The 14,429-nt window shown below is 37.8% G+C and overlaps 2 protein-coding genes across 2 annotated transcripts in view; both read left to right on the top strand.

Annotated features, from left to right (window-relative positions):
• MGAT4D (MGAT4 family member D) overlaps positions 1-8,707 on the top strand; it is a 37,358-nt gene extending 28,651 nt beyond the window's left edge. Inside the window, exons 10-11 of the mRNA XM_026499384.3 lie at positions 487-654; positions 7,648-8,707. Coding sequence (XP_026355169.3) covers positions 487-501 — 15 coding nt within the window. The 3' untranslated portion in view covers positions 502-654; positions 7,648-8,707. The remainder of the gene's footprint in view (positions 1-486; positions 655-7,647) is intronic.
• Positions 8,708-13,701: 4,994 nt separating this feature from the next.
• The window catches only part of CLGN (calmegin), a 49,318-nt gene continuing 48,590 nt past the window's right edge, over positions 13,702-14,429 (top strand). Inside the window, exon 1 of the mRNA XM_026499383.4 lies at positions 13,702-13,838. The gene's annotated coding sequence lies outside the window, so the exon portion shown is untranslated. The remainder of the gene's footprint in view (positions 13,839-14,429) is intronic.

Genomic DNA, 14,429 nt, shown 5'->3' with positions numbered 1-14,429 from the left:
ACTGTCTGAAACATAGTGTGAATTCAGTAAATGTTAGCTATTAGCAATGAGGCAAACTGAAATTCTAGATTAAAAGTGTTCATTAAGCAAAAGAAACAAGTGCCAGGAATAATGAAAATTAAACTATTATGAATCTTCAGGCAACAAATAACACCATGAAAATACATAAAACATAGCTGCAGGTGATGGAGAAAGAAATTGGTCTATACCATTCTATTTGTTGATGCTATTATAATAGGACACTTTTCTTCCATTTTATTTTTTGCTGAATAAGCTATTTTAACCTTACCTTCGTGAATTCACGACAGACTAGAATATTTATCTAATCACTTATATTTTGATATTATAATCTAGCTTTTTCCTTTTTTATACCTCACCACATGTAAAATAGAAATAAATAACAATGATATGTCAAATGTGGTTGTATATTTTTAAAATATATATTTTCATTATAATTAATTATATTATTTTAAAATTTTCTAACAGGATATTTATTATTAGGAGTTTCATAATTCAAATACCTTCTTTAAAAATGATCAACGACATTCTTTGGAAAAAATGGCATAATAAGGATTAGTCTTAGTTCTCAACTTTCTTCATAGTGGATAAGAGACTATATCATATAAAAAAATTTAAGCCTTTGATAATATAGTGGTAAGTATAAAAATTGATATATAGAAAATTATCAGATATTTGTTAGCCTTATTTTATAATCATGTTTTGTGTATTTTAAAATCTTATACAGATAACTTTCTGATATACTCTAATATTTTGTTTTAGAAGAATGAATAAATATTTTATTTTCCTTTTTATCTTATACAGTTGACATACAATGAATTTGGAAACAATAGATCTGAGTTTGAAACCTCATTTTTTTTTAAGATTTTATTTATTAGAGAGAGCATGAGCAAGGGGAAGGGGAGGGGGAGGGGCAGGGGGAGAAACAGGCTCCCTGCCCAGCAGGGAGTCCAATGCAGGGCTCATCCCAGGACTCTGGGATCATGACCTGAACTAAAGGCAGACGCTTAACTGACTGAGCCACCCAGGCACCCCTGAAGCCTCATTCTTATCAATAGATGCAACAATATGGATGAATCTCTAAAATTATATTATGCTAAATGAAAAAAGCCAGATGGAAAAGACTATATACTGTATGATTCAATTTGTATGGAATGCTGGAAAAGGCCGATCGTGATATCTCATTATGATTTTAATTTGCATTTCTTTAATGACCAATGATGTTGAGCATCTTTTCATGTGCTAGTTGTATGTGTGTGTGTGTATATATATAATGAAACAGATTTTTATGAAAGTGGATTTTAATGAAATGTAATTTTGTGAAATGTCTTATTAAATATTTGCCCATTTAAAAAATTGGGTTGTTCACCTGTTTATTTTTGAACTGTTATAATTCCATATATAGTCTGACCACAAGTCTCATTTATGGCTAGCTCTTTCATTTTCTTAATTTCATTTTCTTAATTTCATTTTCTTTCAATGAATGGAAGATTTTAACTATGATAGAGTTCACTCTACCCAAACCTCCACTCCTCCACTCTGTCCATATAGTTACATCATTGTTTAGCTCAGTATTCAATGACTTTATAATGAGAATATAAATGCAATTTACACTTAAGCTACATAGTATGCTCTATTTTTCCTTTACTATACAACTTTTTTTTTGAGCTTTAAATTGGCTTTATGTCAATGTACTTATCACTAATTCACCCTCAGATCCCCTGTGAATTATCTGAATCTGTTCTCACTAGATTTCAACATTTTAAAAATCGTGGATAAATGTTGAATATTGTCAAATGCTTTTCTGCATTTCTGCCGCTCCTTAATCTTGAAAAATATCTCTCCTGCAGGCTTCTGACCAGTTCTAGCAGGCATCTTAGGAACCAGGGGGTTGATTTTCCTGTTTTCTATATCCCAAATCTGCATCATACTTGGTCTACTTGTTTGTTTTAGTAAAGCACACTCCCCAGTAATCTCTTGAGACAGATTGTGTGGGAGGTAAATCCTTAGAGAACTAAAACATCTTAAAATGACTGCAGTCTGTCAAACTTAATTGTTAGGTTGGCTAGGCAAAGAATTCTGAATTCTGATTTTTGAAGGTATTCAAAAGTGTAACCAATGAAAAGTTAGTTAAAGCCATTTTAACCCGTTTCTTGGTAAGACCAATTTTCCTATCTGTAAATCTTTAACATTTTTCTTGTATTTAGGGTTCTACAATTTCATGATCATGGTATTGGTCTATTTTTATCAATTGTGCTTGATATTTGGTAGGGCTTTTTAATCTGAAAACTCATGTTTCGATTCTGGAAAATATTCACGAATTATTTTGTTGATAAATTTTCTCCTCTATTTTCCATGTTCTTTTTAAGGAACCCCATTTCAAATGTTAGAGTCGTTGGATTAATGTTCTCCCTCTCTCTCTCTCTGGCCTACTTTCTCCTTCCTGTTTCCTTCCTATTTGCTTCACTTTCTGAAAGTTTTTCTAAATTTCGTCTTAGGTCCTGTTTATTTGTGCTTTATTTGTTTTTGGGGGGGGAAGGGCAGTTTTCATTGATTGGTTAATTTTTGTTTTTACTATTATAGCTTTAATGTCTAAGAACCCCTTTTGTGCTCCTAATGTCATTGTCCCCTCTTATAACACTTGGTTCTTATTTTATGATTGAAATAGTTCCACTTAATCCTCTGAGGATTTTAATAGTTTTTTTTAAGATTTTTAAAAAATTTCTTCTTCCTATATAATTTCTATTTCCTCCAAGTTTTTTGTTGTTGGTGGTGGTGGTCTCTGCTCTTCTAGTTGTTGAAGGGTTTTCTCATGTATGTAGTGATCATAGATTGTATGTTCAAATGGAGAAAACTGGTTGGAGGCTCTGAGCACATGGCTGAACCTGTCAGTTTCACTGTATGGGGAGGAGTGGCGAGGCTCTTTCCCAGGGAATCACCTGTGTTAGTGCCTCTCAGTCTTGCTGCGTAGGCTTGTCAAATTGCTGGAGAAGCTGGGGGCCCAGTGGGCAAAGATAGCTGGGGCTTTTGGTGTTCACTTTGTCAATATTTACTTATTTGTCCTGTTTGGTTTTTTTTAAAATTGATTGATTTATGGGGTGGGGAGGGGCAGAGAGGGAGAGAGAGAGAATTTCAAGCAGACTCCCCACCAAGCGTGGAGCCTGACAGGAGGCTAGATCGCACGACCCTGAGACCATGACCCTGAGATCATGACCTGAGCCAAAATCATAAGTTGGACACTTAACAGACTGAGCCACCCACATGCCCCTGTTTGTCCTGTTTATCCTTACCCTGGTTTGAATCTAGATACATACCCTATGTTTGCCTTTTCAGAGAATTACCCTTCAAGAGTGAAGAAAAGATAATCACCTGGCTCTGTGGGGTAGGAGAGGATATTTAGAGCTTTACGCACTGCTGAGATTGCAAGCCATCCTCATAGTTTTGCCCCAACTTCACCTCCGTTTCTGGAAGTAGTGGGGGTTTTTGCCCTGCAGATTGCGCTTCTCTGCTTCCACGGGCAGCTTGAGACACAGCTCTCTCACACCTCCATTTGGTTGCCATTGTCTGCTCTCCCATTCTGTTTGTAAGATCATGTTATCTTCAACTGGCCCTTATGGTTAAGTGTGATTTCTAGAAAGAGTGGAAGTGAATACTTGTGTCTGATTCACCATCTTTACGAGGCATCCTGCTAGTTCATTCTCGAACTTTTACTTTTTGGCTCATTTGTTTTTTAACTTCCAAAAATAAAATTTTAATTTCCACGACTTTCAATTGATTCTTTTTATATACACAATATCCTTCCTATCCTTCAAAGAAAAGTAATTACATTTTAACAGTAGTATATCAGTATATGTGTAATTCATTATTTTAATGGCTTCCTGTACTTATTGTCTGTTGTTGATTCTGCATGATTGCCGTCCTCCTCTCCACTCTCTGCTTCTCAGGGGAAAATTGCGGGAGTACACCTCACAGAATGTCTTTGCCCCACAAAGTGCCATGTTAGATTCTGTCAGAGATACTCTCAGTAGTCCTGGAAGATGGCGGCCAAGAGGGCAGCAGAGGCCTGCTGTGGCCAGGAAGTTGAGTTCACACTTGCTGCCCAGCCAGCTGAGATCACTAGTGGCTTTTCCTGGCTTCCAGGGTGCTGAAAATGGCCTGCTGTTCTGCTGAGGATTTCCAAGTTTCCAGAAGTGGCTTCTTGACCTTTGCTCCCCTAATCCTCCCAACAGTTGAGTTCACCTCTAGTATACTCTAGCTGCATGAAGTCGATTTCTTTATTCAGAATACCTCAAGTGGCATCTGTTTGCTTGACTGACCTCCGTTTCTCAGGATCTGCTGCGTTTCTTGTGTTTCACACCCCCGCCCCAAACTGAAATTTTGTTTCTTACTTATTAAGACTCTCTGTTGTTTTGTCTGTGACTGTTGAGTCTGTTTTCTGTAGCCTTTCTCCAGTATTTATGGGAGGAATGGGCAGTCTACGGCTCACTCTGTACAGAAGCTTTTCTTCTGAGTAGGGAAGACCCCATTCTTTTTGGGTATTATTTTCTTCTCCACAAACAGCCATACTCTATGCCTCTGCTGGACAGTGGTCATTTGACGTCTGCTGCTTGGCATAAGCATGCATATTCCAACTGTGACTCCACAACTAATTCCAGTGGCCCTGCCTGTTCCCCTATATCCACCACCTCTGCGCTTGGGTCGTCCTTAGAGCCACGCCCACCTTTTTAGTAGCTGGCTCCTGTGTATTTAGGATTTTGAATTCCTCCCCATCTAATCTAGTCTTCTCTACTTTCCATTTAACATTCCATCTGCATGGTTTATATAGATGGGAGTGTGTTCATGAAGAATTGCCTTTTGACACTTCAACAGTAAAAGAGGCATAAATGTGGGTGCATTTCCATGAAGATCACCCTGCATTCTATGCGTTTCAGTTAGAACTGCACCATGTTAAAAGGTGTTTTTCTTTTTTTGGTGGGACTGAGATAGCAAAAGTTTGAGGAAGGTAACCCAACTGACAAATTTCCCAGGAATCTTTATCTGTTATGCTCCCAGTCACCTGTCTTTCTCTTTTACCAACTCCTTTCAGAATGTCTCCCTTCTATCCTTCAAGAACAAGAAGACCACCACTTCATAGTTTCCCTCCCACGTTAGAAATTGGAAATGCCTTCAGCAGCCTCCGCTGCAACCACATCTCCCAATCAAAAACAATTTCAGGGAAATAACGAGCTGTCCATTTGCTAAGCCTTTTAGATATTTATTTATTTATTTATTTTTAAAGATTTTATTTATTTATTCGACAGAGAGAGAGGCAGACAGCGAGAGAGGGAACACAAGCAGGGGGAGTGGGAGAGGAAGAAGCAGGCTCCCAGCGGAGGAGCCTGATGCGGGCCTCGATCCCAGAACGCCGGAATCACGCCCTGAGCCAAAGGCAGACGCTTAACAACTGAACCACCCAGGTGCCCCCCTTTTAGATATTTAAAATTAAGTGTTTCCAAACTGAGGAAAGAGTTGCAGAATGGATTACCCCTTTCATTTTCCAAAGGCTGTATTTCAAAATGGAATAAAATTTAATCATAAAAAATTTTTAGCTTTGTTTATATTTTTCAAGTAATATGCACATATCTGGTTAAAAATTAATAAAAAGAGGAGCTTATAATAAAAGGCAACAACCTCTTGCACTTCCCCAGCCCTATCTCACTCACCAGAGGCAATGACATTTAATCATTTCTGGTTTAAATGCCTCTGGTAGTTTTCTTTATATTGCTAAATAATATAGCTTATGCAACTAATTTTTATTTATCCACATTATTTTTCCTGCAGTATAGGTGAATATTTAGCTCAGATACTTATTCATTTTTATTATGTCTTAGTTTGGGCTGCAATGAAAAAAATACCACGGACTGGGTGGCTTACACAACAGAAATTTATTTCGCACTGTTGTAGAGGTTGGAAAGTCCAAGATCAGTGTGCCAGCATGCGGGCTTTTGGTTTACTTCTATTCATCTAGCTTGTGGTTCAAAAATAGTAATTTAATAAACGAAAAATTTGTCTTAGTGATAAATTTTCTAGGTTTTTAGTTTTTAAAAATTTTGCCTATGTCATTCTTTTAAATGTTCTTTATCACTTCATGCTCTAAATCTATAATAAGCATAAAAGAAATTTCTTTTAGAAACAACTAAAATATTTCTGTATGAATAATTTCTGAAACCTCAGGTAAGATACTTACAATTTTGGGGCACCTGGGTGGCACAGTCAGTTAAGCATCTGACTCTTGGTTTTGGCTCAGGTCATCATCTCAGGATCTGGGGATGGAGCCCCCCCCCCCCACCATAGCTCTCTCTTTCTCTCTCTTTAAAATAAATAAATCTTAAAAAAAGATACTTAAAATTTTTTCTGTTGATAAGCAAGAGAATAGTGTATTTCTATAATTTGCTAGTGCTTCATCTCACATGAAAAGTTATTTTTGTTTTACTGCAGTGTACTGGGCAAGGGGCAGGGTTTCGAGGTGTTGGAAGTAGGGTTACCAGATAAAATACAGGAAGCCCCACTTAACCTTGAATTTAGTTAATGACTTTTTTTTTGTATGTGTGTATGACCCGTTTGTTTTGCTGTTGTTGCTAAATCTGGTATGCCTAGTTGGAGGTGGTGGAGGAAGAGGAAGTAAATGGGTATTTCCCATCAAAATGCTTTAACTGAATTGAGTTTATGCTTTTGACTTTTATTAAAGAATGATGTATGGCATATTTGCATTTTCTTCAAAACTGTTATTTCAAGTTTTATGTTTCTTTTCTATGTAAAGATACATTTGACAATTTTCTCTTAGAATTTGGAGCTAGAGGGGCACCTGGGTAGCTCAGTCGGTTAAGCGTCTGCCTTCCACTCAGGTCATGATCCCAGGGTCCTGGGTTCGAGCCCCACATCGGGCTCTCTGCTCAGTGGAGAGCATGCTTCTCCCTCTCCTGCTCCCCCTGCTTGAGCTCTCTCTCTGTCAAATAAATAAATAAAATATTTAAAAAAAAAAAGAATTTGGAACTTGAAAAAAGATTACTTCCCAAAGAACTGTCATGATTCCTTTTGCCCATTGTGGGTATTTTTGTTCCTTTTGACTTAACAAGAAATTCAAAACTAATTTCAGATGAAATGTAGTACTCATATTATATTCACAGCAAAATTTCTCCAGTTCTAATTTTATATTTAGTCTCCGATTTTCTTTCATATATTAATGTTAAAAGATTATCATGTCTTTACTTTGTTATCCTAAATCTTTCAGTATTTGTATTTTAAATTATAAACATTAAAATAAAGTGAATATTTAAAAATATCTGTACCTTATCTGTAACAGTTTGTTGGCTTTAATGATAATCCAACAATATAGATTTCTCAGGTATCCCAGTGATGGAAGTCTACTTTCAATAATTTTAACACCGGGGTAGTATTAAAACTGATATTGTCTAATACATCTTAAGAATCATGTATTTTGCCAATGTAAAATTATCTTCTCTATTTATAAGAGGAAATTGTGGTAAAAAAGACAGAATAAGGAAAGAACGTTATCAAAAATTTTCATGAAAATAATTATATCCTTGTGAATTATTTCTAGATGTTACAGGTTTCTTGTTTTTATTTCAGAAAATATGAAAATAATAAGGATAACAAGAAAAAGCTCTAATACCTTGGAACCTCAGATAACCTTGCTTTCTCATGGCATCTTTCAGAAATGATAATAATGAAAATGCATAACTGTATAGAAGAGAAAACAGTAAACTACTAGGCTTGAAAGTGTTGAACTACCTCTTATGTCAAGAAAAAGTAAAATATTTATGATGTTTGTACCATTAGTATTAGAATTTAATTTAAAAATAGCAAAGCCAGGGAAGTTTTTGAAATTAAGAATTGTATTTTGTTGACTTAGCGAAGCTGTCACATAATCTCAGTAAACAGCTGCAAGTTTAGAAACTTGCCATTGTCTGTGTAGATTGGCATATGCTCTTATCCATTTTGTTAGGACATCTAAAGAAATAGAAAGCACAATTTAAGCAAGCCTGGGTCTAAATATTTGAAGATATCTTCTTATCTTTTAAATGGATTCATTTAAAACTATAAACTTACCCCTAAGTGCCATGTGAGCTGATTACCGACCCCTTGATATTTATGTATTCTCATAGCCATTCAGTTCTAAAGATTTATAATTTCTCTTACTATTACTTTTTTAGCTCATGGGTTATTTGGGAGTGTTTTCTTTTTTTTTCAAATATATTGGGTTTTGCCATCTTTTACTGTTGATTCTTATTTAATTACATTGATGTTAGTGAATTTAATCTGTGTGCTAAGATTCGAGAATTGTTATGAATTCTTATGTTTCATGTGAATTTGAAAATGTGTAGTCTCTGTACACTCCCTTTAAAATATGCTGCATTCATTTGTTTTTTATAAATGTTAGTTTTGTGCTTTAAAAATATCTTCTTAAAATATTCCTATTTATTGGGTACAGGATTCTCTTATATCAGGCTTTTTAATGTACTTATTCAAGTTTTTTAAAAATCTTATGAATTTTTGTCTGTTTGAATAATCTATCAGTTTCTTAAAGAAGTCTATTTAAACTCCCCTATTCTTGTTATTCAATTGAGTTTTACTTTATTTTGAGAAATAGTAAGAGATGTTTCTTCTTCCTTCTGATTCTTCAATAAAATATGAAAGTCATACTTTATACTCCTGGCAATATTAACTATCCTTGAGCGCCAAAACTTTACATATTTACCTCAGTCTGAACTGCGTCACATACCAACATATAAAGAGAATATGAAAGCTGAACTGTTCACATGTGTTCATTTCTTTTTTCCTTTTAGGAGAGAAGGAGCAATATGTCAAGTATATTTTAGTAAAGCTGGGGGCATGTGGGGGTGGGGAGAAGAAGAAAAGACATTACATATATGTTACAAAAATTTTTTAATTATTTTTTTAAGATTTTATTTATTTATTTGACAGAGAGAGAGGGAGAGAGAGCACAAGCAGGGGGAGTGGCAGGCAGAGGGAGGGGGAAAAGCAGGCTCCCCGCTGACCAGAGAGCCCAATTCCAGGCTGGATCCCAAGACCCTGGGATCATGACCTGAGCCAAAGGCAGACGCCTAACTGACTGAGTCACCCAGGCACCCCTACAAAAGAATTTTAATTTGACTTAAATTTTGGACTGAAGTACACTGAGAGAGGCAGATGCTAGAAGGGAAAAAAAAGAGAGAAGTTGAAGAGCAGACTTAAAGATTCAACCCCAATAACTGCTGTCCTTAATGAAGTGAATCCAGGACAGAGAGTTTGATAATCGGCACAAACCATTTCCAGGAAATGTTCATAGTACAGGCAGGAGAGATGCCCCCAGTTTCCATCCCCTTCCCTACTGCCCAGATGCTGGGTGTTTGGACCATTTCACTGACCACCCATGGTCTCTGGTCCAAGGTGTATGAGAAAGGGGTGATTTGGAGAACGCCTGACACTCATCAGGGATATAGCAGAGCAAATAGTGCTTATTGCTTGGTTTGGGCATTTGTTTTATAGCGTTCATATCACTTTCCGGGATGCCTGGGTGGTCAGTCAGTTAAGCGTCTGATCCCAGGGTCCTGGGATCGAGTCCCACATCGGGCTCCTTGCTCAGTGGGGAGACTGCTTCTTCCTCTGCTTACTGCTCCCCCTGCTTGTGCTCTCTCTGACAGATAAATAAAATCTTTTAAAAAAATAAAATAAAATCACTTTCCTTCAAGCATATAGATGAAGGCATATGATATATTTATGCCCCTGACTCAATACAGCAGATGAGTTTGTAGAAACCACATTCAGATAAGATTCTACTGAAATCGTTTTTTTCCCCCTCAAATACTACTTTTGTAGTAAATAGAAGCTCTGCAAACTTTGGAGACACAATAAGTGAAATTCTCTCAAGTATTGAGATAAGCTACCAACAACTGCACTATTTACTATTGAAGTAAATAGTAACATGGTAATATTACTAATATTAGTAGTTATAGCAAATGTGACTACACTCTTGGGTAAAGTTAACCCTCTGCCAACATAGGTGTGTAACATGTCTTGGAGTTTGTTGTATGCTCTTACATGGACCTTCCACTCTGTGGCAGAATTGCAGCAATTATGAACAAATAATGGGAGCTAAATCTGGGCAAGCATTTTCCCATGAAAACTATCTAATTATGTTTTTCCCCTTAATTACCGTTTTTCCTCCTCATTACATTTTTAGATGCTATGTTATTAATAGCCAGTCATACGCAATGAATTATGAGGAAGTTTATATGAGCTGATAGGTTTTTGTTTTGCCAATATTAGTTTTCTTTCTAAAAGTCCAGATAAAACAAAGATTTCTTAGGAGAATTCAGTTTACTAACATTGTTGTGAATAGAGACAGAAAGCATAAACCAATGAATTTTCACAGAAGAAATAGAGAAAGTTATTGAGAAATAACAAGCACCAAGAGAAACCAAGTCTAGATGATTGCACAAGGGAACTTAACTAAGCTTTGAGAAACCAGAGAGTCCCAATGTCTTAAAATTGTTTCAAAGTATAGCAAATAATGGAAAATTTACTAATTCTTTTAGTGATGTAAATATAACATGAATACCCAGTCCTGATAATGATAGCACACACACACAAAAAGAAAACCACAGACATATTATTTATGATGATTGATGCAAAAATCTTAAATGCAATATTAGAAATAAATTCTTAAGCCACATTAAGAAAACAACACACCATGACCTGGTTTTTGATACCAGGAATGCAAGGATCTGGGTAGGATTTTTACTAATAGGTCTAAGGAGATAAATCATATGATTACCTTCATAGATGCCGAAAAGTCCTTTGTAAAATGCAACACCTATTTTCTGTAAGAACATTAAAGAAAATTGCAATGAATGGATATTCTCTTAACATGATAAAATTAAGGCCAGATAAACATATACAAAAATATATGTACTAAAAAATTATTTGCTTATATGAAATTAGAATCTTATCGGGTGTCCTGTATTTTAATTTGCTAAATCTGACATAGATACAATGTATGTACCTCAATTCTAAAAATGGTTCTTTATTTAATGGGTAAACACTGGAGGCATTTCTGCTAGCATCAGAAACAGAGCAAATGATCCCCACTATCTCCAGGACTGTTATGTTGTTCTGGCAAGGTTAGCCAATGAAACTTGATAAGACAAAACAATTACAGACATAAGAATTGGAAAATAAAAAGTAAAGTTTTATTTGGAGATAGCATGATACTAAATGTGGAAAAACTCAGACTTAATCATGAAACTAACTTAAATAAAATAATTCAGCAAGATATCAGGATATAAGTTTAGCATTCAAAAATGAATAACTTCTTAAAAGTGATAATAAACCCCTAGAATCTATGATGAACGAGAAAACCTCTTTATAATAACAGTGAAAAAGATATTTAGGAATAAACCTAAGAAGAAATGTACAAAACCAGGAAACTTTTGAAAGTGATGGAAACAGTCTGTATTTGGATTGCGGAAGTGGTTTCAGAGGTATATATACCTGTCAAAACTCATCAAATTGTAAACTTTAAAGGAATGATATTTCATGTACGTAAATTTCAATGAAGCTAACCTAAAGATAAATGTGCAAAACCTATACAAAGAAAGCTATAAAATACTCCTAAAGATGGAAGAGACTCAAGTAAATAGAAAGGCTTTTCTCTTCTTGGATAGGACATCTGATCAAAATGTTAGTTCTTCCTAAGTTAACTTACAATTTTATTGTGATCCCAATAAATACACCAACAATCTTTTTTTCCTGGAGGTTAGCATATTAATATTAAGGTTTATATGGAAAAAAACATTCAAGAATATCTAGAAAAGCACTGAAAAGGAAGAGCCAGGAGGAGATTTAGAACAACCAGACACTAAAACATTTTCAAAGCCTCTATAATTAAAACACCATGGCACTTTGTACCAGCACTTGAGTAGACAAATCAATGAAATAGAATAGAAGGTCCAGAAATAGACTCAAGTACATACGGATATTTAGTAAATGATAAAAGCAATATCTTAAATCGCTGGGCAAAGTGATACTCTGATAAATGATATCAGGATAACTGGATAGCCATTTGGAGCCATAAGATTCACAGGCTACACAAAAATAACTCCAAATAAATCAAATAATTAAAATTATACAAGCATTAAAATATAAGTGAATCGTTCTACAACCTGGGAGTAGGGAGAGGTATTCTAACTATGACTCAAAATCTGGATGCAATAAAAAAAAAAAACATTGCCCTTATATATAAAAATTTATTCAGCCTCACTTAGAAGTAAAAAAACTACACTGAGCTCTCAAAAAATGCCCCACCATAAGGTTGACAAAAACTCAGAAGCTTGACGGCACATTCTGTTGGGTGAGGTCATGTGGAAATAAACATTCTCATACACTGTTAATGGGGATACAAAATGATATAACTCCTATGGAGGGGATTTGGTAATATAAAACTACACAGCATTTAAAAGCACAGCGAAGGGTGTGGGGTTGAGCGACAGATTCTTGATTTCTGTTTAGGTCATGATCTCAGAGTCTTGAGGTCCAGCCCCATGTCGGCTGGGCACTCAGTGGGGAGTCTACTTGAGATTCTCTCTCTCTCCCTCTGCCCCTTCCACTGCTCACACCCTCTCCCACTCTGCCTCCCAAATAGATAATAAATCTTAAAAAAAAACAAAAAACAAAAAACACCACAATGAGACATCATTATGGATTGACCTCTGGAAGGATTAAGACTGACCATACCAAGCAATGGTGAAAACGTAGCATAACTGGAACTCTCATACTGTATCGCTGGTAGGAACGTAAAACAGCTCAGCATTTTCTTAAACAGTTAAACACATGCCTACCATACATCCCAGCTATTCAAAATCAGTCAAGATTTACTATAAAATATTAGAGAAGGCTGCATGGTAAACCATCAATGGGGCAAAGAAGCCTGTGATTCAATCCTACCTTTGGGCTGTATTTTTATTTTTGGTGCATTGATTAAAAGTACAGGCTCTGAGAGAGATCTGGATTTGAACCCTGTTTGTTAAGCAAAGGTTCAGGCAAGTAATTATCTTTAGTTCCTTCACCTGGGTTGTTGTGATGGTTAAATAAAATAATGAATGTAAAGCCCCTAGAGTACAGTGAGCATAATAAGTGTTACCAATTCTTATTAATTGTATTTCGGAAAGAAAGCAATGTACTATGTCAACATTTAATAGATCTATATCATACACACCCACATGAAATAGGAAGCCTCCCTGCGGATCACAATGACTTCTCATCTCAACATATAGAACTCTAGGAAGTCTGGGGTATTAAGTGGACACTGTTCAGAAACGTGATTTATAGAAAACTCAGAACCCGTGTATGTGCAATAGCAGGCAGAACCTCTCTGAACGCAGAGGACAGGTGCTCCTCGGGAGGAGAAAGTCTTCGGGGTAATGAATTCGTGCTCTGCCAGTCCAGCGGACCGGTCCACCCCACGATTGGCCGGCGAAGCTGGCGCGAGGCCCAAGGGCGCGCCTTAGGGCGGGCTCGGCAGCTCCGCTCAAGCCTCGCCCAGCAGCGCCCCTCCGTGGCAGTTGAGCCCCTCGGTGCAGGTGCGCGCGGCAAGCGCCTCGGGCCGCCACCTCCTCCCCGCCTGCGGCCGCACGCGCATGCGCAGTTAGCAGTCGCTGCTGGGCGGCCGCCGGCGGGACTGGTCTGGGGAAGCGCGGGGACCAAGTGGCAGCAATTCGGACATCTGAGCTGCCACTGCCGAAAACGGGCCCGCAAGACAGGTGCGTGGGCAGTAGGCCACTTTCCTGCTGCTCTTTGCGCTCGGGCTAGGGTGAGGAATGGGAGCCATTGCTTCTACGCCCAGGGCGGAGATTCCTGGGCCGCACCCCTTTCTTTGGCGACCCGCCAGGCTGAACAGGTTGGAGCCAGGTGAGGGGCTGGCTGTTGAGTTCGGGGATGGAGGTGCCCCGAGCGAGGTTCTCGGTGGGTTCTCCCGGCCTCGGGAGGAGGAAAGCCAGCCACGCGCGGCGGGAGTTGATGCCACGCCGGGTCCGTTGGGTCCTCCCGACCTGCTGTGTCCACCTGTGCGCTGAGGCTGGGGCTGGGGCGCAGAGAAGACTGGTCCGTTCTCCATCCCTGCCTGTCCCCGAGGGCTTGAGCGGCCCCAAGTCCGTTATTCCAGCGGTTACCATTTCAGCCCCGTTCCAAGGTCGAGCCCCGGAGGGCGCTCCCGAGGGGTGTACGGAGGGCCGGGGCGTGTCTGGGCGCAGCTCCCCCCACCCGCAGTTTTCACAAAAACGTGAACAAAACCAAAAAAGGCTCAGTTTACGCAATCCCCGCCTCTGTAAAGGCGAAGAGACCCAACCCTCTTA

Source organism: Ursus arctos, unplaced genomic scaffold, assembly GCF_023065955.2.
Source record: "Ursus arctos isolate Adak ecotype North America unplaced genomic scaffold, UrsArc2.0 scaffold_11, whole genome shotgun sequence".
Taxonomy (NCBI): domain Eukaryota; kingdom Metazoa; phylum Chordata; class Mammalia; order Carnivora; family Ursidae; genus Ursus; species Ursus arctos.
This window is presented reverse-complemented; position numbering and strand designations above follow the sequence as displayed.